Genomic DNA, 22,466 nt, shown 5'->3' with positions numbered 1-22,466 from the left:
TTAGCTGAGCCAAACAACATGTGGGACGCCAACCTAACAAACATTTCAGACTTCTCTCTGTGAATTCTGAAACATACTTTACTATTTAATGACAGAGCTACACATCTTAACTCAGTCTCATTAAAACAGACTCTAATTCAGTGTCATCCATCCATATTAAAGTGCAGTTACCCAAAATGTTTGTTGCATGAGCTCCAACAAAACCTGTCCAGGTAGAAGGCCACTTTGACAAACAGGAAGTGGAAGATTCCAAGCAGATTTATAGAAGGGGGAACCGGACTGTACTAATTGTGGTCAAGTATAGAGGGCTGATAATGATTATTAGTGAGACATTTGGAGCAGCTTATCCTTTTGCAGTAAATGAAATTATTTAAAATCTTAGAGTTAAACTTAAAAGAACACAAACTCAAACAGAAAACTTTGTTGATGCATTTTTGTTTTGTTTACTGATGTTAAGTTAAAGGAGTTTTATTTGTGACATATAGCCAATCAAATCACTTCAGAAGACAGAGCGACCACAGGTAGATAAAGGTTCAGAGCCAAAGTAGCGCCACTTTAAAATGTATTTATTACTGTAAATCAGTACAAAATCAAATACTGATAATCAGTAAATCAGTCAGCCCACAATTACTACAATTCTACAATGTATGTCTCTTTCCTTTGACTTGTTATTTGTACAATCTACGATGTATATGATGGTGTTTTTTCATACCAAAGGCTATACTATGATGTTTTCTAAGAGACATACGATGCTACTCTGTTTGTTCTGGCCCTGCACTCCTCCTCTGTTGTTTTCTGGATTGTACTCAGCTGCATGCCTTCGTCCACCTGGCCTCCGTTGACTCGTCCCGCCTGCCGTCTCTGGAGCTGAAGCTGGATTGGAACAGACCAAAGTACAGTCCAATCACGATGCCAGCTGCCTCTCAAAAGGCTCCTTCATCTGGCAGGTGGACGCACTTCTTCTGAGGGGAAGCTCAGCTGGTCCAGCAGAACTTTGGAGATGTGTTCCAGTGGTTGGTGGATGTGTGGGGAGATAGAGAGGGACCTTTGAATTGTTCACAAAGGAAAACAGGGAACCCATGCGGTGTGTTTTGGGGTTTTAAGAGGTGAACAGAAAGAGGTTTTTTCCCCTATTGATTATCTTTTACTTTGTTCCTGGTTGGAATGCCCATCAATGTCAACATGAAGTTCACTTTTAGTTCTGTTTATTTATTTTTATTTTACTAACACCCATTTGCTTTTAACCCCCTCACATGTTGTGTTGTGGTAAACTTACTCTTTTAATAAATACTCGTCTAACCCTCTGGAAACCAGCGTTTGGACTGTTTTTGTGTTGCTCCTCACCTACTGACAGCTGTGGACTAAAGGCTATACTGTGATGTTTTTAGAGTGACATGCTATACTATGATGTTTGTTGGGCGACACGCTATACTATAGGCTTTTTTAACTGACATATTATTGTGACTGTTTTAGTTTTTTTGGGGTTTTTTTTAGCAACATATAAGAATTCAAACAGTTTTAAAAAATTTCTATACTTTTACTTGTGCAATGAAATTATTATTCTATGGCATTTTTTAGATGACATATACTCTGATGTTTTCTTGAATTACATACTATTTTGACAATATACTGCACTATGACATTTTTTGAACCACATATCATACATGACAATTTTAGGCAACATCCTATCATTTTGCGCTTTTTGAACCACATAATAATCTATGTTTTTTTTTTTTTCCTTGCCAACATGCTGTACTATGAACTACAGGCCATACTATGTTATTCTTGAGTAAAGCATACTATACTTTGACATTTTCTGAACTACATCCTATACTATGGCGTTATACACAGAGTGCTTTGGTTACATGTTGATTTATAATCTAGATTTTTTTCTGTTTTGTTTTTTGACGGGATTACCACAGACCTGACCGTGAACACCGTCGACACCCACCTGAGGGAGACGCTGCCTAAGATCTCAAGGCTGCTTGGTCGTGGTCTTTCTGGCACATACTCTTCCAAGATGAGCCGGGAAGTTTAACACTGATGGAATGACACCAGGTCTAAGCCGACAAACTTCCAATTCCTCCTCAACCCATAGTCTCTGGGAAACCTACATGGAGTAAGAAAAGTAGACAGAGAAGTAATTAAGTCTGTAGACAACATATTAAAAAGAAATCATGCTAATAAATTGAGTACAAAGAACCAAATTCACCAATATACTGGAGACCAGAGCTATTTAATTTGATAAGTATAACCTTGTTTAGTAACATTTCAATTATTTGAGAGCAGTCCTAAAGAACTGCCTGTAATCCCAATCATAAAATGGGTTTGGAGGAAGAACATAGATGGTAATCTGGATATACATGAGTTAGGCTTCATAACTACTATTGGTAGTATTGGTGGTAGTAATAGTAATGCACTAAATACACTAACTACTGCTGCTGATACTGGCACTGCTACTACAACTTGTAATACTATTACAAATGCTGATACTACTTCTACGACTCTAACAGCTATTTTATACTACTACTGCTTGTACTTTTAGTATTACTACTACTGCTTGTACAACTATAGTACAGCTACTATTAATCGTCTGGTATTTGGTAGTCAAGTCTGTGTGAACTTGAGGTTATATGAGCCAAATGTCAACATTGGGGCTGATAATAAGTTCAAAAAGCTCACAGATCAGCACTAAATCAGTGTAATCATTTACTTGCTTAGACACGGGATAATCTCCAAAGAAAGTAAACATACCTGCGCAAATTTTTTACTGGCCTCAGTTTTATTGTAAAATATTGATATAGGCACCGTGAATAGCCATAAACAAAAATCTCACAGTGTTATCTTTGCTTGTAATCACTCAAAACTGGTTCACTTTGACTATATAGTCCACTAAAATAAAGCTGAGATTGGCATCTGAGCTTGTAATTTCTTGATTAATTGTCAAGCTGTTGAATCACTAAATAATACCACACTGTACAAAATGCGCTTTAAAAAATATACCACTGCAATATAAAAAAAAGAAATGTGCCGTTATTTTACAGATTTTCTCTATTTTGTTAAAAAAAAAAACTTGTAAAATCACAGAGAAAAAAAATCTAAATTTTCATCTTAAGAATCTGTAATTTTAAAAATAGAAATTTCTACTTTTTGTGCAGTTTAACTGTAAAATTATGTCGTTTTTTGTTGTTTTTTTACTGTACTTCAATGTGCAAAAATATTATTTAACAGGTATTTGATGTTATTTGAAAGAAAGAATTATGTATATTAAGGACTGAAAAATAGTAAATAGTATTTTATATTATTTTATTGTACTTTATTTATTATTATTATTATTATTATTATTATTATTATTATTATTATTAATAGGGGCAATAGCTGGTAAAATCATAGGAAAGGGAATTCATTTACACGTTGACAGTAACAGTAATTCATTCTTGTATTAGGGTGATCATAAAACTAAACAATTTTACCATTTTTATTATTTTTTTATTTTTTTTTTTTTACAGACATTTGCAGTTATTTACACAGTTTTTAACAGTAGCAGTATTTACTTGTTTTGAATGTATTTTTTCTGGCACCCTTTCTGCCAGTTTTTCACCATTTGTTACAGAACTTTTTATATAAACTACAGTAATCTTCAATCTTAAATTTGGTTATTTTCCTGTAAAAAGCTGTAAAAGCTGTGGAGCCTTAAGTGCAGTAAAAATGTTGGTGAAAAGAAGGCATGAATCACATCACTTTGTGTGTCTAGACAGAAAAAAATTAGAAAGATTATTATACAGACATTTACTGTTATTGTCACAGTTTTTGACCATTCCAGTATTTACCTGTTTGTAACGTATTTTTTCTGGCACCCTTACTGCCAGATCGTCACGGATTTTGTTTCATAGATTTTTTTTTATCGTGCACATCGCAGAGCCAACTGCGTCATGTTGCAGACAACATGCAAAAGTAAAGTTATCTCCAGTTTTCATTAGAGGCTGATACCCTGTGGCGTTGGACACCAAGTACAGTACACGTTACACTAATGTAGCGTTTGGCAGCCGTCAGCTTCCTCAAGGAAAGCAAGGATTTTGTGAGTATGTTTGTGTGAGAAATCAAGATAGTGCGTGTGAGCGATCGTGTGCGTCATGGCGTTCCACAGTGGTCAGAGGTGGAGAGTCAGCGAGTGCGAAGGCACGATGTGACCGAAGCGTGATGTGGGCAGAGACCTCGGTCGGAGGGTCCCTGATGAGGAGGAGAGGGGTGCTGGCAGGGAGGTGAGGAAAACAGGTGATGAAGGAAAGGTGTGAGGAGGGAGGTGTGTATGCGCATGTGAACACATCCTGTAAGCTGACCTGGGCTCTGGCAGGGCCAGGTGGACAGGAATGTGCTGTTGTGTGTGGATGGGATCCTCCCTTGAGCGCCCCAGCATGCCCACCATCACCCCACACTAGCGGGCTATTTATACTGCACTGTGGGAAAATAACTGCCCCGGCAGTGTCATCTGGGTCCTGCAAGGTTTATATTCCCCACCCACGCGCACACATACATAACACCACCCTGCTTCCCGACTCCTTTAGTCACAAACAACTCACGGATGAGCTGCAGCATGTGGCCTAAGTGGCATATTAGCCTCACACACTGGCATTATTACTGTTCTCAGTTATCCTGGAGTCACCATGAAACAGGATTCAGCTGAGTTCACTTCTCAATGAACAGTTTAGATTCTGAGTTGTGCAAAGCAGGAAGTTAAACTACACAGAACATCACAAGGCAACACTATAGTTTGCAATGCCTTTAAGTAACGCTTTAGGGCAATGAGTAGTAAACAGATTTGGAACATTGATAGGATTTAAACACACACACACACACACACACACACACACACACACACACACACACACACACACACACACACACACACACACACACACACACACACACACACACACACCACATATGCACTCATGCATGCAGAATTCTCATTTGTGGTGAGCAAACATTCCTAAGTTTTCTAAAACAGCTTCTGGGATGAATAGTTTTACTGTCTGCAGCAGAGGAAGCAAATATGCAGATAAAAATAAAATAAAGGCCTAAATTATGAGACATGTGAGCATGCGGAGAAACATGCAGCAACTGTGTGGATCTGATACCAGTCTGACTACAAAAAAAAAACATGTTTCAACAAAAGACTGGCTTTCTGAGTTATAGTGTTAATGTCGAGGTTAGTGCTAGTTTGGATTTCTCCTCCAGTTTGTATGTCGAGGAGCAAATCACTAATGTAAGTATGATTAATGTAATCTGTTGTGGAAAAACCATGACTGTGCTGCTGCACCGGGTCAGATTAACCCAAAGTGAACATATGACTCTTATGTAACCAGGAACTATGTCTTTGAAGAAGAAGGAAGAATATTTAACACTGCACAAACCAAAGGAACACACATTATTGTGTGTGTTTTATAGTGTAGAAAAACTTTAACTAAAAGTGGAGGTGTATTTAAAAGTTTAGAGTTGGTGGTACTGGTTTAGAAACAGGGAGTCACGGTGGGTAATCTGAAGGTGAAACCATAACCGCTGCAAGTAATTCATGAGAACAAATCTATCTGTTATGCTGCTGATGATATCTGGATTTGAGAAAGGTCTCAGGGAGGCCAGACTGAGTCGTGCAACTCCCACCTAAGCTCATCCCATACATTAACACGCAGTATACAAGGGTACGCAGATGTACGCACACGCAAAGACACTTGTGCAAACACTAATGCCAAAGCATAAACACACAGAGATACTGGCACGTACTTCTCAGGCCTCCTCCATCAGGTCCTGATCCCTGAGGCCTAAAGGGGCATTTGGGTCAAACCAATGGAAGGAGAATGTGAGAAACAGAATATAGATGAAGTAGTCACAAATAAAAGACGGCGTATGAATTAAAGTGCATAAAACAACTATTACACACATACAAGTAGAGGGTACAAATATCATGGGTCATGGACAAAAAAGTGGGGAACGTTAAAATTATGTTAGGCATAGAATAGAAGAATTAAATTGTAAAAAATAAAGGTTTTAAATAGTATGTAACTGGGATTTTTTTAACAGTTTATTGTTATTCTACATATTTGTCCAGTTTTGTTAAATTACAAATAATAACTAGTAAAATCACACAAAAATAAGTATTAATTTACGTGTAAATTGTTAAAAAAAAAAAACATTTATTTATGAATGATTATTCATTCTTTTCTGTTTGATGATAAAATTACCCTATTTTTGCCAGCCAAAATAATGGCAAATTAAAGATATTTGTTCTTATTTGGAAAAAAAAAATATACAAAGGACTAGGACTAAAAATAAATCCATTTTTAAAATATTTTGCTGTTTACTGTAAAATTACACTTTTTAAAATATATACATAAAAATATATTTAAATCAGCAAAATAGTCATGATTTTACAAATGTTTGCTGTTATATGAAAGAAAATTATGGATATTAAAGGTTGAAAATGATAAATAATTTTTAAAAAGTTTTGCAGTGTTTGTTAAATTGCACGTAATATCATGTAAAAATCACAGAAAATATCATTAATTTGTTAATGAGCCATAAATAAGCAAACTAAAACTGTAAATAATGTCCACATCAAAAGTCATTTATGCTTTTACAGTGTAAAGTGACCATAAAATTAGTTAAATTTTATTCCAATCAGCTAAAAATGTCATTATTTTAGAGATATTTGCTGTTAATCCCACAATTCGTTACAGTTTTTGAACGTGACAGTATTCAAGATTTTTTGTATGTTTTGTTGCACACTTGCTGCCAGATTTTCACAGTTTTTTATGGAATATTTTTTACAGTGTACACACACTAAAAACATGTTAAATAGTGTTTGTTAGGAGGCCCAAATCACGATGACATACAAAGGCACTATATATTTAGTGCCTTTTATGAGTTGAGAAAATTATTCTGCTGAAAAAGGTATTTTCACAGAGCTGTAAACAGGCCTGTGTTTCATCACTCATTTGCACTTTTTTCATTTCCTTCAATAACAAAGTTTTTCCATCTATTTGTGTTTTTTAAAATCCAATAAATTCTCACCACCTGACATCATCTGCTGCTGATTTTATGCAACATCTCGAACCTGGTTGAGCATGTTTTGGGAATGTTTCGGGCTTTTCTTCATGCTCAATGTGTAACATATGTGCGCACCATGTTTCCCTGCATGTTTGTGCTTTTGACTCACACGTTGAAAGTTCCAGAGAGAGTGTAAAGTGAGTGCGCTCGGCATATCTTCCAGGGTTAATTGTATCATAAATTCACAAGCTGTTAAAAGACAGCCATGGCTGGAATTCACACTTCGGCCCTCACTTTCTCACAGCCGCAGCTCATGCATGTGTTCAAGATGCGACACTATTAATACAGCAGCAGTGTTATCTGTTAGGAGAAACGGAGAGATACATGAAAATACAGCTGGGAAAAGAGCGAAGGTGTCGTGATAAATATTTACCCTACAGTGCATTACATTGGGAAATTAATCTGAGACTTTTACAGTAATTCTTGACATACATTTCAGTTTTGCAGAGGTGTGTTTTTGACCTGGAATTGACTCATGGCTCATCTCGCGTGACATACATTTTACTTTGGTGAATATTGTTTGTTCCTCCTCTTTCTCACTTTCTCACATCTCTCTCTTCCCACTCTATATCCTGTTTTTGTTCTTGGCGTATTTTTTTTATATGCCTAAAGGGCAATTTTCAGCATGAGATGTGGGTAAACATGTAGCAGTGGGATGGAGGATAATTTACTACATTGATTTTATTACTGAGTTGAAGGTGTGTTTTTTTTTTTTTTTTTTTTTATAGACATGCAGTGTTATGACAGGAAGGTATGAGGGGTCATCATTTCCCTGTGATGAGGTGATAAAGCATACAAGAAGTGCAGAGCAGGTCCAGGCCTGTGCAAAAACCCTCCATGCTAACCCCCCCTGTGAGAAGCTCCCGGTTCCCAGGCCCCGGTGTGTACGTTTGTGGGGCAATAACTCACCAGGTCCCTTGACTTCCTCTTTCGGCCCTCTGCGCTTTATGACCCTGTCCTCTGCCGTACAGCTGCCGTCTCCGCAGCTTCCCTCGGCTCTGATTGGATCAGACGGGAGTTTGAGGAGAAGAGGATGAAGGGGAAGAGACTGGGGAAGCAGCTGGGATGAGGTGGGAAGCCATCGTTTTTATTGTGGCCATTACAGAAGACCTGATGGACGCATCCACAGGTTCACATCAGCTGCATCTTCCCACCACACTACGGATTTTCGGTGGGAAACCAGCAGCCACGTCATAAGACAGAATTTCCATTTTGTTCTCACTGTATGACACATTTTGTATTTGACTGGCCTATAAAAAATTTGATTCAAGCACCAATTCAGCTTTCGTTTAACGTTCCTCTTGAGGTAATGATTAAACCCAGAAAAACCCATCGGTACTTATCAAAGTTAGACGATTTGCATTAAAATATTCCCTTCCTACACCATTGCTTTCCACGCACCTGCTACAGCTCCAGCACACCAGCTGACCAGGACTTCAAACACTACTGCAAACATCAAAAAGCTTTAAAAAAAAGAAAAAAAGGATTATATAGGAGAACATTTGATTAAAAATGGATCAAGTCCTTGGTTCTCCCATGATACCATCTATTTTGTTCAAAGAAAGAGATAATGCCTAGACTCTAGCAAGGCGTACAGGTGAAGCAGCCCACTGGGAAGCTTCTAGGCAGCCGGGAAATTAACGCATCCTCCTTAAGAAATGCAAAAAACAGCTATCACATTAAACTTAGAATTAGAATTAGAATGGCCTTATTGTCATCGTACATGGCATGACCAAAATATAAATAGCTTCCGCTGGACGGTGCACAACAACAAGCAATAAGAAAAAAAATCAACATTAATAGAATCAAATGTACATATATAGCAAAACAGTATTAAAAATGACAACATCTGCAAAGGAGGCCAATATATACAATATGGGAGGTAAATGAAATGGAATAATAACCAGTAGAATATGATAAATGTTAGAAAATTGCACAAAGGCAGCAAAAACTGATCTCAAGCTTCCACACAAACCCTGTCAAAACGCCAGAAAGCAGCAAACTAAAGTAAAAACAAATCACACATTGCATGTGCATGTGTTGATTGCTGAATAAATAACATGGCAGACAGCTGTCATGTTTTTAATTTGCACTTCACTACTGCTGGGAATCAGTTCAATGTGAGGAATTCAGGTTTCTTTCTTGGTAGTTAGCATAAGTTAGAATTTTTAAAATGACAATAACCCCTCCCTAACACCATTAATTCCTCTATAATATGCACATCTACGAAGTGTCCACCCACCTGCTATAATTCAAGCACACCAGCTCACCTATGAATATGCTGAAACACTGTAAAACTACTCTATCTCTTACTTAATGGCAAATTACATTACTGGAGTAATGTAGCCACGAATGTTCGAACCCGAAATCAACCCTAAACAGAACAATAATATGGAAAACCCCACAATCTAAGCTGACATTTGTTACGTATGAAACCGTAGCTGTCTGAATCCATGTTTCTGTATCTGTAAGCTACAGCTTCAAGGCAGAAATGCACAGCTATGGCGTGAACTGATGCTTTTGCTCATAATATATGTCATCTAGCACATATAAAAACCCAAATGGACATGTCAACAAAATAAAAAACTTGATTTTCACCATAGGGTGTCTTGATAGTTCTTGTACCTACTTCAATTATGAAATAAATGACCATTAAATAGTTCAAAGCGGACTCAACTGGGGTCAAAATAGTACCAGTGCAGTAACTGGTTTGACCATACCCACTGCATACGTGTAGAAAACCTCTCAAGACAAGGAGATGTGTTATTTTTAGCCATGTAAGCAGCAATGCCCAAGGGATGCCAGTCCTTCAGTCAGCTCACTACTTTGAGTGCAGACTACAATATATCAATTGCAACTATTCAATGAACTACAGTAAAATTCAGTGCAAATATTTAGTGTCCCCAGAGGAAGAACCCTATCTCTTGATATTTTCCCCCATATACAGGGTGTTCATAAAGTCAGATTTGTTTTATTGTAATCAGTGGTTGTCAAAGTTTTTTATACCTCACTGAATACACCTCTATATGAGCACCATTAGTTGCACGAATCACATCAAGGCGGTACCCGATTTCTTGCCATGTTCGCTGTGGCATAACCTCATCAGTGGTGGCAATGGCATCAGAAATCTTTTGCTTCAATCAGTAATGTCCCGTATCTTTGTCCGATCCACGATATCTTTAACACAGCCCCATAGAAAGTCTGAAATCTGGTGAACGTGGTGGCCAGGGAACTGGCCCATCCCTTCCAATCCACCGATCTGAGGAGTCGCCATTTGTTAGGGTTTCATTTAACAGCACCTCTTTCACCAACAGGATACCTGAAACACACAATTTCAGTGTGATTACAGACTTTAATAAACACTGATTACAGTAAAACAAATCTGGTTAAGATATCTTATCAACTGCCTTTGTAACAAATTCTTAAAATTGTAAAGAGACTTTATGGACACCCTGTAAAATGGATTGATTACCCCCAACAACCAGTGTCAGTTGGAATAAATTTGCTGAGGCCTTGACGCAACCTCTGCCGCCACCATCAGGTCAGATTTTTACCTAGATCACAACTTTTGTTTATGAGTAAACAACAACAAACAACTGCAAGAGTTATGACTTCAGCTTCAGTTGCAATTGTATCATTGCATTACTGAAACTGAAAAATAAAATGGAGAACATTAAGAAACATATATCTGCTTAGCATGCTGAGTTTAGCATTTAGCGCAAATTAGTACAGTAGCATGATTGGAGGCTCTCAGTTTTATTTATGCTACTGTTGGTTACTTAACCAAAATGAGGCTGCAAACTGTTTTTCAACCTTTGCTGTTTTTAAATTTACTGTATCGTATGTCACTGTTGAAGTACTATATGCACATCCTTTTCAGCTAATTTCTGCCAGTTTAGGGATTACATTTGAGTGTTTTCTGTTAAACACTGGCTCAAAGCAGCCCATTCAGTAAAGTCATACCATTAAATGAGATCAAATCTGCGAGGTTCAGTGGAAGTGAAAGACTCGGTAAACACAAAATGAATTTTTAACCAAGTGCGTATTTGTTTCAGTGAAAGTTGAAAGCTAATGTGGCGAAGTCAGTGGGGCAGAAACACGACTGAAACGCGCCGTGTCTGAATTTCATGCTTCACTGTTTCCTGTGACTTTGACACGAAGTGGCTGAAGTTGAAGGTTGAGGTCACGTCATTTTAATGTCCTGTTTCTTTAAGATTACAAAAGAGTGGAGTGTGGGTGGACGGTCTTGTGGTTCTGTATGTGTCTTTGACAGGAAATTTAATCAAGATAGGGTAAAGATGAGCTGGCAGGCTCACACAATGTTAGTTTTTGTTCTTGAAAACCGATAAGTGTTGCAAACGGCACTGACCTTTCTACCTGTCTCGGTTGTGCGTGCGCGTGTGTGTGTGTTTAAATCGGGCGATGTGTGTTTAGTACATGTGCCATATTCCTGACCTCTGATCACACAAAGTATTTTAATCCAATCAGCTTCGTTTTCACATGACTGTCACACACTCGCTGCTGCTATGGTAACCTGCAGAGGAAGGAGAGGGCTGACAGAGGGGCATGTAGTCCTGTTTTTACTCACCGTGAAATTTATGCAAGTATGTTTGTCACACGTGCTGGATTTTACACTTTACCTCCTTATTTTACAGCTTAAGGTGAATTTGTGACTGAAATACAAAAGTAGAGCAATGCTTGAAGGAAAAAAATAAGAATTTCTGTTAAAATCTGTTAAAACAATGATAGTATTTGAATATAAAAGAGAAAATTAAGGGTTCTGACTGCACAATGTATTAGTGGCAAATACATTAGAGAGAAAATAAGCGATTTAAATTATGTTATAGTCCTTAGAAGTCCTTAGTCTTTAGAGCTGCTGCCCATTGGCATGTTTAGTGCATCTCAATTTTTAAACAAGATCAGTGGTTGTAGCCGGAGATTCAAGCAAAACTGGGCCAAAATGCTGACAAACGGGAAAATAGGGCACAACTGCAACAGACAAATGCTAGACAGGATAGACGAGGCTGCCAAGATTAAGTCTACCGCATTAGTCAACAACAGAGACAGCTGACAAAAAAAAGCATCTTCAAGCAGTTTTAGTGGAACAAGATTACGAAAAACGATAGCTTTTATCACTACTGAGGCCAAACTCACAAATACCCACTTCCCTTGAGAGGTGAAAAGGTTATTCTGTGCCCTGTGGTTTGTTTTTGGCACGTTACCCTCTGCTGCTTCTCATTTTTTCTCTGACATTTCCTGTTCTACCTCAAGCTGAAGGTTCAGTTTGCTGCTCTGTGAGCTTAAAAATGCTACTGTCACATTTTCAGGTGCAAGATGTTTGCATCTGCAACTTTTTGAAAATTATTTTCACTCTCTACCCTGCAAACTGCAGCCTGTGTTTTTTTTTTCATCCCTGAAAACTTTATTCGGAGCTCGGCTAACAACAGGCCTTCAGCAGCAGAAGTTGCAAGTCAGGGAGATTTTCAAGGCTAATTTTTTTCAGCTGTAATGGTGCAATAGTGAACATAGTGCACTACCTACTGGTCGAGAGTGGTATCACCACACTGAGCAGTTTAGGAAAGCTTGTCCTGAAAATTTGCATTTTAAAACAGCACCGACAGTAAAAATCAGTCACCAAAAACTTTTGTAGGTCTGGAAGAATCAAAATAACATAATAAAGCAACCTCTGAATTTATATTTTCCTATTTTATAGAGTTTGTCCTCTAAATAAACATGAACAAGGTTAAGTCCATAAAGTTGAGTGACAAGTTAACACTCTAATAAGCTTCCTTTGCTTTCCAACAGACTCACTGCAATGTAAACTGATGCCAGTTCACAGGATGTGTAATCTATACTCTCACAAACATGTTGCAAAATGCACACGTTGATTTGCACTCCGATTTCAATAACATCTGATAACCATCAGGTCAACTAAAGGTCCTCTGACAGACATGAGCGGAGTTTTGTGCAAATAATTTTATTCATAGAAAGCAGACAGAACAGAAAATAAAGAGGTGGTGTCCTTTTCCAGCTGAAAGCAGACAGCGGCTACCGATCAAAACCTAAGCTCTGAGCCTAAATCAACTTAATCCAGTCTGCACTTGTGTAAACTTCAGAGTAAAAGGACCCAACCAGACATCAATTTTTAAAAAAAATAAATGCCTGTTTGCAGAAAGGTGCTGTCACGGTGCATAACGTTTCCAGAGAGTGTGGATGCAGGGCAGATTAAGGACTGTACAACGGTTTGTTAGGGTTAAATTCTATATTTCTGTTCACCTCTAATGGCTCATTACCAACTAAAAAGAGGCTTTAAGAATTTAAGATCTTGTAAATGAAAATAAACTTTGATATTAGTGGATCATTTTCACCAAAATGCTCTCCAGAGGTCATTTTGGAATTTCCATTAATGGCAAATTCCGGCCACTCTCACTGAAACCAGCTATTTAAACTTGAATAATGTCCAAGGCATTTTAAAAAGGAACTCCTGAATGCACCACTAGTACTTAGTTATCACAATGAATAAGTAGATTTCTACTTGTAAAGTTGCCGCAAGAGGCTTTTTGTAACAAAACTGAACGCAGTTTCACCTTGTATTATCATTATTCTGAAAAAGGCCACATTTTGAGAAAATGATGGTGAAAGAATGCAGGAAGGATTGTGCCTTCAGTGACCAAAACATGACAATATTTAAGTTAGACTTTAGTTTTCTAACCATTCCGTGCTAATTTAATAGAGATTTGACATGTCTTAATCTGGCCTGATGTGATTTGATTGGGATAAAAGCAGTGAAATAATCTCCTCTTGTTGTGTTTTCACAAACGATAAGTATTTTGCAAATCTTTTCTTGGAAATTTGACAAGTTAGGTGTAGTAGTTTTCAGTTTGGAACTGATCTGATGCAATTTACAGTTGAATAAAAAGTGAAATGGCCTCTACTTCTGTTTTTACAAATAAAGTTAAAGCTTCACAAATCTGAATCTGCTTTTAATAGTTTCTAACCTCTCCCTGGTAATACAGTCCAGGTTTGAATAGTCTAAGTATAGTGATTTTTGTGTTGGAAAAAGACAAAACAAATGTTTCACAAATCTAAAATTACTTTGATTTAGTTCTGGCAGTGTGGATTCTTAAAATGCAGTGAATTCACCACGTTTTCACAAATAAAATAAAGGTTAATGTCTTTAAAATAGACTTTTTTTCTCAATTAATGTAGTGCAGATTTAGCAGGTCTAAAGCTGTGAAATCATCATCCTTATGCATTTTTACAAACACAATAAAGGTATTATGAATATGAAACTGTATTTTAAGGAGCCTTTACACTTTTTCTGTTGATCTGGTTCAGGTTTATTCAGTCTAAGTGGAATGGTTTCTGGTCTAAACATGATGTAGTCTGAGTGTGACAAAAGTGAAGTCATCCTTTTTTGTCTTTTCACAAATACAAGGTTTAAAAGGGGGTCTGCTTTTCTGGGGCAATGTAGCCCTGAACCAACAAATGTGAGTATGTTGGTTTTTGATCTGAACTCGGTCTGACATGGTCTGTCACAGGATTAACATTATTTGGGAAAATATCTAATTGCAATTTTTCTGGTGGATATTACCATTTAAATGTGTTATAGAATTTTTAAAAGACAAGCTTTAGTCCAACACTCATTGTGTATTAACAGGCAGACACACTCAGATTTTTATCCCTGCTTGGGTCATTGTCATTGACTTGTAACGTATTATTACAATTTTGCAATACTGTAATGCACTCTTGAAAACGTTATTTAAATTGTTGTGTGTCTGCAGCCTGTTGCCATGTGCTGTTTCCTGTTGTGGTTTTTGAGCTGGATTTGGCCTGGTGAAGTCAGGGCTGCCTTTTTTTACGTGTCTTTTCACAAATGCAAACAAATTCTCACAACAATATAGAAGACTGTTGCTCGGTCCTGTCATTTACGTTCAATTAAATGTTTTTAAAGTACAACATTTCTCTTCATATGGCTCTAAATGTGCTGAATACTGGACATGCATGTTCTCAACATTCACACAGGAAGCTTTATATATTAATTTACCGACAAATCTATGAGTCTTAAACATATTTGAAAGTTACAATGGTGGCTAAACTATTATTTAAATAAATGTATAACTCAGAAAACGACCAAATGAGCACAGTAGCAGAGCAAAACCAAAAAAAAAAAAAAACTCGGTAATACTGTCTTATCGCTTTACTCACAGATAAAATACGACCAGTTTGATATTTCAGCGTCACGTCGAGGCGTTAAAAGAGAAAGAAAACGTTTCATAAATCCACAAAACACGATATTTCTTCTTCTCTCCTGCTCATGCTGTTTTCTGAGCCCGCTGATACTTCACAACTGGACCCGCTTCCGTGTTTTGGTCAGCTGACTCAGGAACCCGGATGTAACTGGTTTTAGTTGTGATCTCATAAGAGGGCGCCAGATGGCGACGTTTCTCCGAAATATAACCCACACCTGACCTGCTCAGGTAAGGAAAAAGTGCATTTTTGTGAGTCTACAGTAGGTACAGTTGTAGAATATTTTCTCAGATGTGCCTAAAGATGAATCACATTAAACTGCATTTTGCCAAATTATTAGTTTAGCATTATATTTATAAAGAATAAGGGGGGGAAAATGCCTTACAACTTTGTCAGTAAAAACAGCATGTTCAGTTCAACCGCTCTGCATGTTCTATGTTTTGTGTTTTAATTGGTTATTAATTCCTAATAGAAACTCCTGACTTGGTTTATGGCTCTATACAACTTAACAGGTTCAAGAGTGGCCAAACTTCTGTACATTTTTTCTTTTTAATGTTCCATCTTCTAACTCTGCAAATAAATGCCATCAGTGTGTTAATATTTGCAGAAAGGGTTGTTTTTACTAATTGTAAGTTCTAAAAAAAAAAAAAAAAAAAAGAAAGAAATATTATGGAGTCAACATTTCTTTGCACTGGAAAAAAAACATCAAAATTCCTGCTTTTTGGTTTATTGTGGGTTGACCTGCACCAACTGAAACTTAAAAGCAAAGTAAAAGTCAAGTTACTTAACTTTGACTATTAATTCAGAAACAAAAACACAACTTACTGTAACAAGAGGATTTTATTAAAAAACAGTACATGAAACACAGGGAAGGATAAATTCAGCTACATGTTTATAAAAATGTAAATATATGAACTTCCTCAGGAGTGAAATAAAGGTTATCCAAGTCTTCTTAATATGCGATTCACACAGAATTTATAAAAATGTAAACCATGAAATGTTTCTGAATCACTGAAAACTTGCAGCACCAAACTCAGCCTCATGCAGAAACTGCTGCATCTTGGTTCTGACCCTCGACTGCTTTTCTGCAGTGAGTCTCCTCATAGCGGGAGCCAAGCTCAGCAGAAACAGCGTAACATCGTCTCTCTGATCTACGTCGCGGTCCCTCTGGGCCTCCCTGGCCTCCATCTTCCTCAGGAACTCCTCCAGCAGAACGTCGGTGCTCTTCCTCTTGGTCCGGGTCGGCCTGGGAGACACTGGGCGACAGTCCTCGTCATCGTCAGTCTGGACTAACAGCTCGTCCACCTCGGCCTCCTGCTCCTCCGTCTTCAGCTGGTTCAGCCTGGACGGGGCCCAGGACGTCGGGCTGCGATGAGTCTGCGGATCAGGCTGCAGGACTGAGGACTGTGCAAGAGGCATCGTCTGATCAGACTGCGAAGAAGACTGTGCTAAAGTTGTGGCCAGAGACGTGACTGACTGCATCATCATCTCAAACAGCTCCTTCATGTTAGCGTGTTGTTGTGTTGGCACGCTGTCCTCTGTAACAGCAGCGCCTGAGTTCGCCTCAATCTTCGCCTCTTTCAGTCTGATGGCGTCATAGTTGGTAGAAGAGAGTCGCTTCCTCTGGATGAAGTCTGAGGACGATGATGATGATGTCGTGGCGTCTGCTACAGCGAAGCCTAAAAACAGATAAAAGCATCACATGCTCAATAACAAAGGATGTCACAAGAACTGTCAAATTATGAGAAAAATATTTGTTGACAACTTATTTTTAACAACAAAAATTAAACTAGAAGTAAATAAAGTGTACTATTTTGAAACATGAACTATGACTTTTGCTTTTCATCAAAATAAAAAAACTAAACAGAAATGGAGTGAACAGGGAGCTGCTGTAATGCTAATGTTAGGTGATAATTCGGTGAGTTTTAGTTGATAACTTTCGAGAAACAACTGTGTTTATAATTACTATTTGCATTCACAATTTTTAGCAGGAGGTGAGTGTATTTTGAAAAACATTGTTTTCTTTTACATTTATATTTATTGTCAAACTTCACTGGTACTGACTACCAAATTTCTGGTACTGTGACATCTCCACCAATAATATTCCAGACTGTCTTGGTACAGACTGTAAAATGTCCGCAAAGGCGGAAAGGACTTGCACTTTGCTTGGGTATTTCCTTTTCATGCTAACATAGATGTTTGCTTTTATTCCAGAAGCTGTTACATTACCTGTACAAACCATTTTCAGCCTTCTTTTTGAACAGACAAAGAGGCGCACACTCATTAGATTTTTGCTATTTTTGCTATTTTTTTAAATCTAATATGTGCCTTTGCTGACCAGCTGTTGACTGGCTGCTGTTAGTCCATCAACAGAAAAATAATCAGGAAATATTTGACAAAAGTAAAGCTTTGGATGTGGAGCTTTAACGCTTTTCTTCGTGCGGCTGCTGGTTGACTGGTTGGTCGATTTGCTCTCATCTGACCAAATTCTCATTGGTCGGACAATCAGCAGAATGACTTTGCTAAGGAGAAAAACGCTACATCAGTAGATTCCCAGGATTAACTACATACCTTTAGAAGCAAGAAGATGCAGACTATATATGAACACCCCCATGTTTTCACAATTTTGAACTCGCACCGTCGAATAAAGACTGCTAGGTCCAACTTATCAAAGTGGAAGACGTTCCTACTTGTCAAAGTTGTCGATGCGGCTGCATTTAGTTCAAACAAACAGCCAAAATTTCAAGTGCAAACTAATCACAACTCACACAACAAATACGGCACATTAACTCAAAACAGTAGGGTAACTTACTTGATCAATATTCCTCAATAGTTCTTATGATGGGCCAATCGTGATTTCAGTCTACAAACATTTTCTTTGGTTAACTACAGCTATGTTTCTCTGTTGCTTAAAGTTATAAATCAGTTGAAAACCTTCGTGTTTTATGACTGTTAGCCACAGTAATTCACTAAATATTTGGTGTTATTTCATTTTTATGATACTCTGCAGTCATGCGCATTAGTCATTATTTTATTCTTGAAAACTAACTTTTTACAAGCAGCTTTGGCAACCCTGTCTGTAAGAGAAGAACATAATGTGAGCAGACTTTATCAATCTCACATTCTGCATCGTTAGTTACAAACCGTAAGTCTCGTCGTCGTCGCTCCGTGTCTCGGTTGTCGTACTGCAGCCCACCATTTCAGACGCCTGGATCTGAGACGACTGTGGATCCAGAGCCCAGCCGTTAGTGCCTGCAGCCCTGGCATCAATAAATGGGTTTAAAAACGACAAAATGGACGAGTATCTCCATGGTCTGTAATTGAAGAGCCCGACTCCACTCTCACGTCTCTCCTTCTCACGCTGCCTTTCCCTCCTGTGTTGGTCTCTCAGCGTCTTCCACTTCCTTCTGCACTCTGACTCTGGTGAACGACACAACATTTAGATGTCACTGATCACATATGAAAACTCATTCAACATTGAAGTGATTCTATTGTGTTCAAAGTCTTGTATATCTTATTCCTTTGTGCCTCTGAGCTCCAATAAAAACACATCAGTGAGCCACACTGTCATACTGGCTGACATGTTCCTCTATTCAAAGAACTGAACTTATTTTTCTATTTTAAGCCGTGAAACTAAAACTAACTTGCATATGTATTCAGTGTTTATTTATTTCTATTTTTCATACTGCCAAAAATGGGACACAGATCAGATCATTTTACATTTCAAGAACTTGTAAACTACTGTGAAATTAAATTTAAAATGTGATGTAAACGATATTCTTTAATTTTGCCCCTTGTAAATGAAGAAAAGACAGAAAATCATACAAATTCTATCAGTTAGTGAGAAAACACAGAGTTCCTTCGCACAGTTTCATACTGAACAAGGCCTCAAAACTGTATAAAACATTACCAATGACTCAAATAGAATACAAACAAGGACATCTGGTTGTGACTTGTGAACACATGGTATGTGCCTTTATCGACACACTATGGATGTTCTACTGTTGATTCATAAACAAAAAAATAATCTGCAACTACTTTAAAAATGGATTAATCCTCATTGCAAAGGTGTGATTGGCTATTAAATAACTGAGGTAATAATCAGAAAATTAGTTAATGAAAATAATTGAGGGCTGCACAGTGGTGTAGTGGTTAGCACTTTCGCCTTGCAGCAAGAAGGTCCCTGGTTCGCGTCCCGGCTTTCCCGGGATCTTTCTGCATGGAGTTTGCATGTTCTCCCTGTGCATGCGTGGGTTTTCTCCGGGTACTCCGGCTTCCTCCCACAGTCCAAAAATATGCTGAGGTTAATTGATTATTCTAAATTGTCCGTAGGTGTGAATGTGAGAGTGATTGTTTGTCTGTATATGTAGCCCTGTGACAGACTGGCGACCTGTCTAGGGTGTCCCCTGCCTTCACCTGAGTCAGCTGGGATAGGCTCCAGCCCCCCCCCCCGCGACTCTAGTGAGGATTAAGCGGTGTATAGATAATGGATGGAAAATAATTGAAGCTCAGAAGGGATGACTAGAGTGTATTACACTGAACGGATGATGACAATAATTTTTGTATAACGTGGGAATGATGAGAGGCAGAAGTATTTGTTTGCTAAGTTTCAGTGGGTAAATAATGAAAAATATCATTCCATAATGACTGTTTTCAGAATACAAGTCATTAAAAAAAAGTAAAAATACTGTCAATGATGGTTGCTAATAATTTGAATACATAAGACAGACTGCGGTTTGTGACAGAATTGAAGAACTAAACTTTGACTAAAAAGATGAGAAGCTGTTCTGTCTAGGCAAAAAAAAATATTTGTAAGATTGTCAACATTTTCATGGACGCTTGAACTTGTTTCCAGTAGAATATGTACATATTTATCAAATATTTACATGTAAATATGCATTCTTTTTGCTTTTAAAAAAATCAAATTTAATGAGCTGATTTATTTTTTAGTAAACATCACTTTTCCTTTGTTGGTGCTTTTATACTGGCCACCTATTCATTTCATGTACTTTTGACTGTCAGTTATTTTCTTTGTGTTTCTGCAACCATGGTGCAGTTTTATTTTCCTTTTTATGTTGTGTTTGTGCATAGCATATCCTTAGCCTAAAGTGTTTTATTACATTATTATTAAGATTTAAGGTTGTTTGACATGTAAGAATACAAAAAGAAACCCATCAAAATCAGTAAAATTCACCGTATTTTTAATAGTTATCACTTTTTAAAACTAATTTCATTATTCCAAAAATAGTTTTACCATAAATGTTTAAATCCCTTGACAAAACTAAAAAAGATTGGTTTAAACACAGATCACTTACATCTGAGATATTAGGCCAAGAATTAAAATTTAAAGGGTTAGTTTATGTATATTTTAGATCTGTATGAAAAGCAAAACTGGGGTAACATAAGGGGACATCAGTGTTATTGTTTGACAACAAATGTGGTTGTCTTTGATCAGTAGCTGAAACAAATACACTATTTCCTCTTGTTTAGGTAACTTTTACTACAAACTATCAACTCATATATTATTATTACTATATTATGACAGCACTAAATCATTTGATGTAATCAAACTATACATGTGTGACTTCTAAAGATTCACGTCTGTAATAGGAACCAATGGGCTTGGTACAAAAAAAACAGACCATCGGAGCATAATAAGAGACGGACGCGTATTGTTTTGATCTTTTTCTTTGATGTAAATTTTTAAAAATACGGTTTTATGGAACCTTCCTTCCCACCCTCAGTAAAACTACTCGATGTGTGTCGGTCTGGGCTATAAACAGACATTACGGTACGTTAACGGCGCCGCTGTGGTTGCTTGTTTATTAACGGCGGAAAACTTGCAGCGCTCACCGGGGACCCCGACGATCTCTGCGACCTGCCGCCACGCGTCGCTCCTCATGGTCAGGTCCCGGTAAGTCAGAGAGTTTGTGTCGTAGAGACTCGGGAAGCCGGAGACTGCCATGATTAGTTTATACTCCATTTTTGGTCTAAAACTCCTGAGCCTGGCTGCTCGAGCGAGCGGAGGGAGACGAGAGAGAACATTAAAAAAAACGAAGAAAAAAAAGGTACATCCGGTTCCGACACGTCATCGCTCATTTGCGTAATATTGAACAAGTTTTTACTTTTATTTAAATTACATAACTTTAAATTTGATGTTATGTTGTTATTTGTCTATACTATGTGACACACTGGTGATAAGGTATTTTAGTTTTATATTTTTTTATTAATTAAAAAATGGTTTCAATGAAGCTCTTTTCATTGGGATACAAAACATTGCTGGTCATCAAGCTGTTAAAGTGAAGACAGTCTGTCATTCACTTTTACACTGTTCCTTACTGCAATATTTGTCTTTTTAGCGAGATTGAACAGTACATCATGTGTAGTACATTATAATGCACTAATAAACAAAAGACTAAATCTAAACTAATAGCAAGTTTATCAAAGTATCTAAATAATTAACAGCCTAGTTTATTTATGATGAATAAACTAGGCTAAATACTGAAAATGTTGTGATGAAAATTCAATTACTGCTTCACCACAGTAAAATAATAATAATAAATTAAAGCTGCAAGCAGCGTTGGACGGGTCCTCGCATCCTTGCTGGTCGGCGAATCCGCGCACGTCCACCAGGTGGCGCTGCGACCGAGAATGCATGTCGGCCTATGGATGCGACGAGGGCTGGACTCTGATCACACGTGTAAAATTTCAGGCAGATTGGAGCATGTTTAGGGCAGTTACACAGCAGTTGATGTTTCATGGCGAAGCATCAAAATTCAGGAGGCCGCCATGGCCACGCCCTCAGACTTAAGGTGAGCATTTTGATAACTTTTGATCACCCATGCCTGGAGTACATGCTGGCCAAATTTCAGCTCACTCGGTGTTACCCTGTTTGAGTTGATAGCTTTTCAAAATGTGTAAAAATCACCCAAAATTTAAGGTTGGTGTTAAATTCTAGAAAGAAGAAGATTAAAGAAAGAAAGTACATAAAAAAGAAGCAATTAAATAAATGGGAAAAAGTTAAGACAATTAAACTTTTATAAAGTATGGGGGGAAAAAAAGATGTAAGACATTAAAGAATTGTATTTAATAAATAAACAGGAAATTTGTAA

The 22,466-nt window shown here is 37.6% G+C and overlaps 1 protein-coding gene and 1 long non-coding RNA gene across 4 annotated transcripts; both read right to left on the bottom strand.

Annotated features, from left to right (window-relative positions):
• Positions 1 to 550: 550 nt before the first annotated feature.
• On the bottom strand, positions 551 to 15,459 carry LOC118470675 (uncharacterized). 3 transcript variants are annotated; one of them, XR_008603607.1, is made up of 5 exons: positions 15,313 to 15,459; positions 8,014 to 10,423; positions 5,782 to 5,819; positions 1,952 to 2,110; positions 551 to 1,045 (listed from the first exon to the last, which is right to left on the bottom strand). It is a non-coding gene; the product is annotated as an uncharacterized LOC118470675 (long non-coding RNA). The 3 variants fall into 3 exon arrangements; XR_004847795.2 differs by having other exon boundaries at positions 551 to 2,110; XR_004847796.2 differs by lacking the exon at positions 5,782 to 5,819 and having other exon boundaries at positions 551 to 2,110.
• Positions 15,460 to 16,175: 716 nt separating this feature from the next.
• LOC111572048 (uncharacterized) lies at positions 16,176 to 21,415 on the bottom strand. Its single transcript, XM_023275527.3, has 3 exons — positions 21,208 to 21,415; positions 18,499 to 18,774; positions 16,176 to 17,033 (listed from the first exon to the last, which is right to left on the bottom strand). Exons 1-3 carry the CDS (start codon positions 21,335 to 21,337, stop codon positions 16,363 to 16,365), a joined length of 1,077 nt encoding a protein of 358 aa, XP_023131295.2. The 5' UTR covers positions 21,338 to 21,415; the 3' UTR covers positions 16,176 to 16,362.
• Positions 21,416 to 22,466: the final 1,051 nt, after the last annotated feature.

Source organism: Amphiprion ocellaris, chromosome 12, assembly GCF_022539595.1.
Source record: "Amphiprion ocellaris isolate individual 3 ecotype Okinawa chromosome 12, ASM2253959v1, whole genome shotgun sequence".
NCBI classification, from domain to species: domain Eukaryota; kingdom Metazoa; phylum Chordata; class Actinopteri; family Pomacentridae; genus Amphiprion; species Amphiprion ocellaris.
Note: the sequence above shows the minus strand (reverse complement) of the source record. Positions and strands in the feature narration are given on the sequence as shown.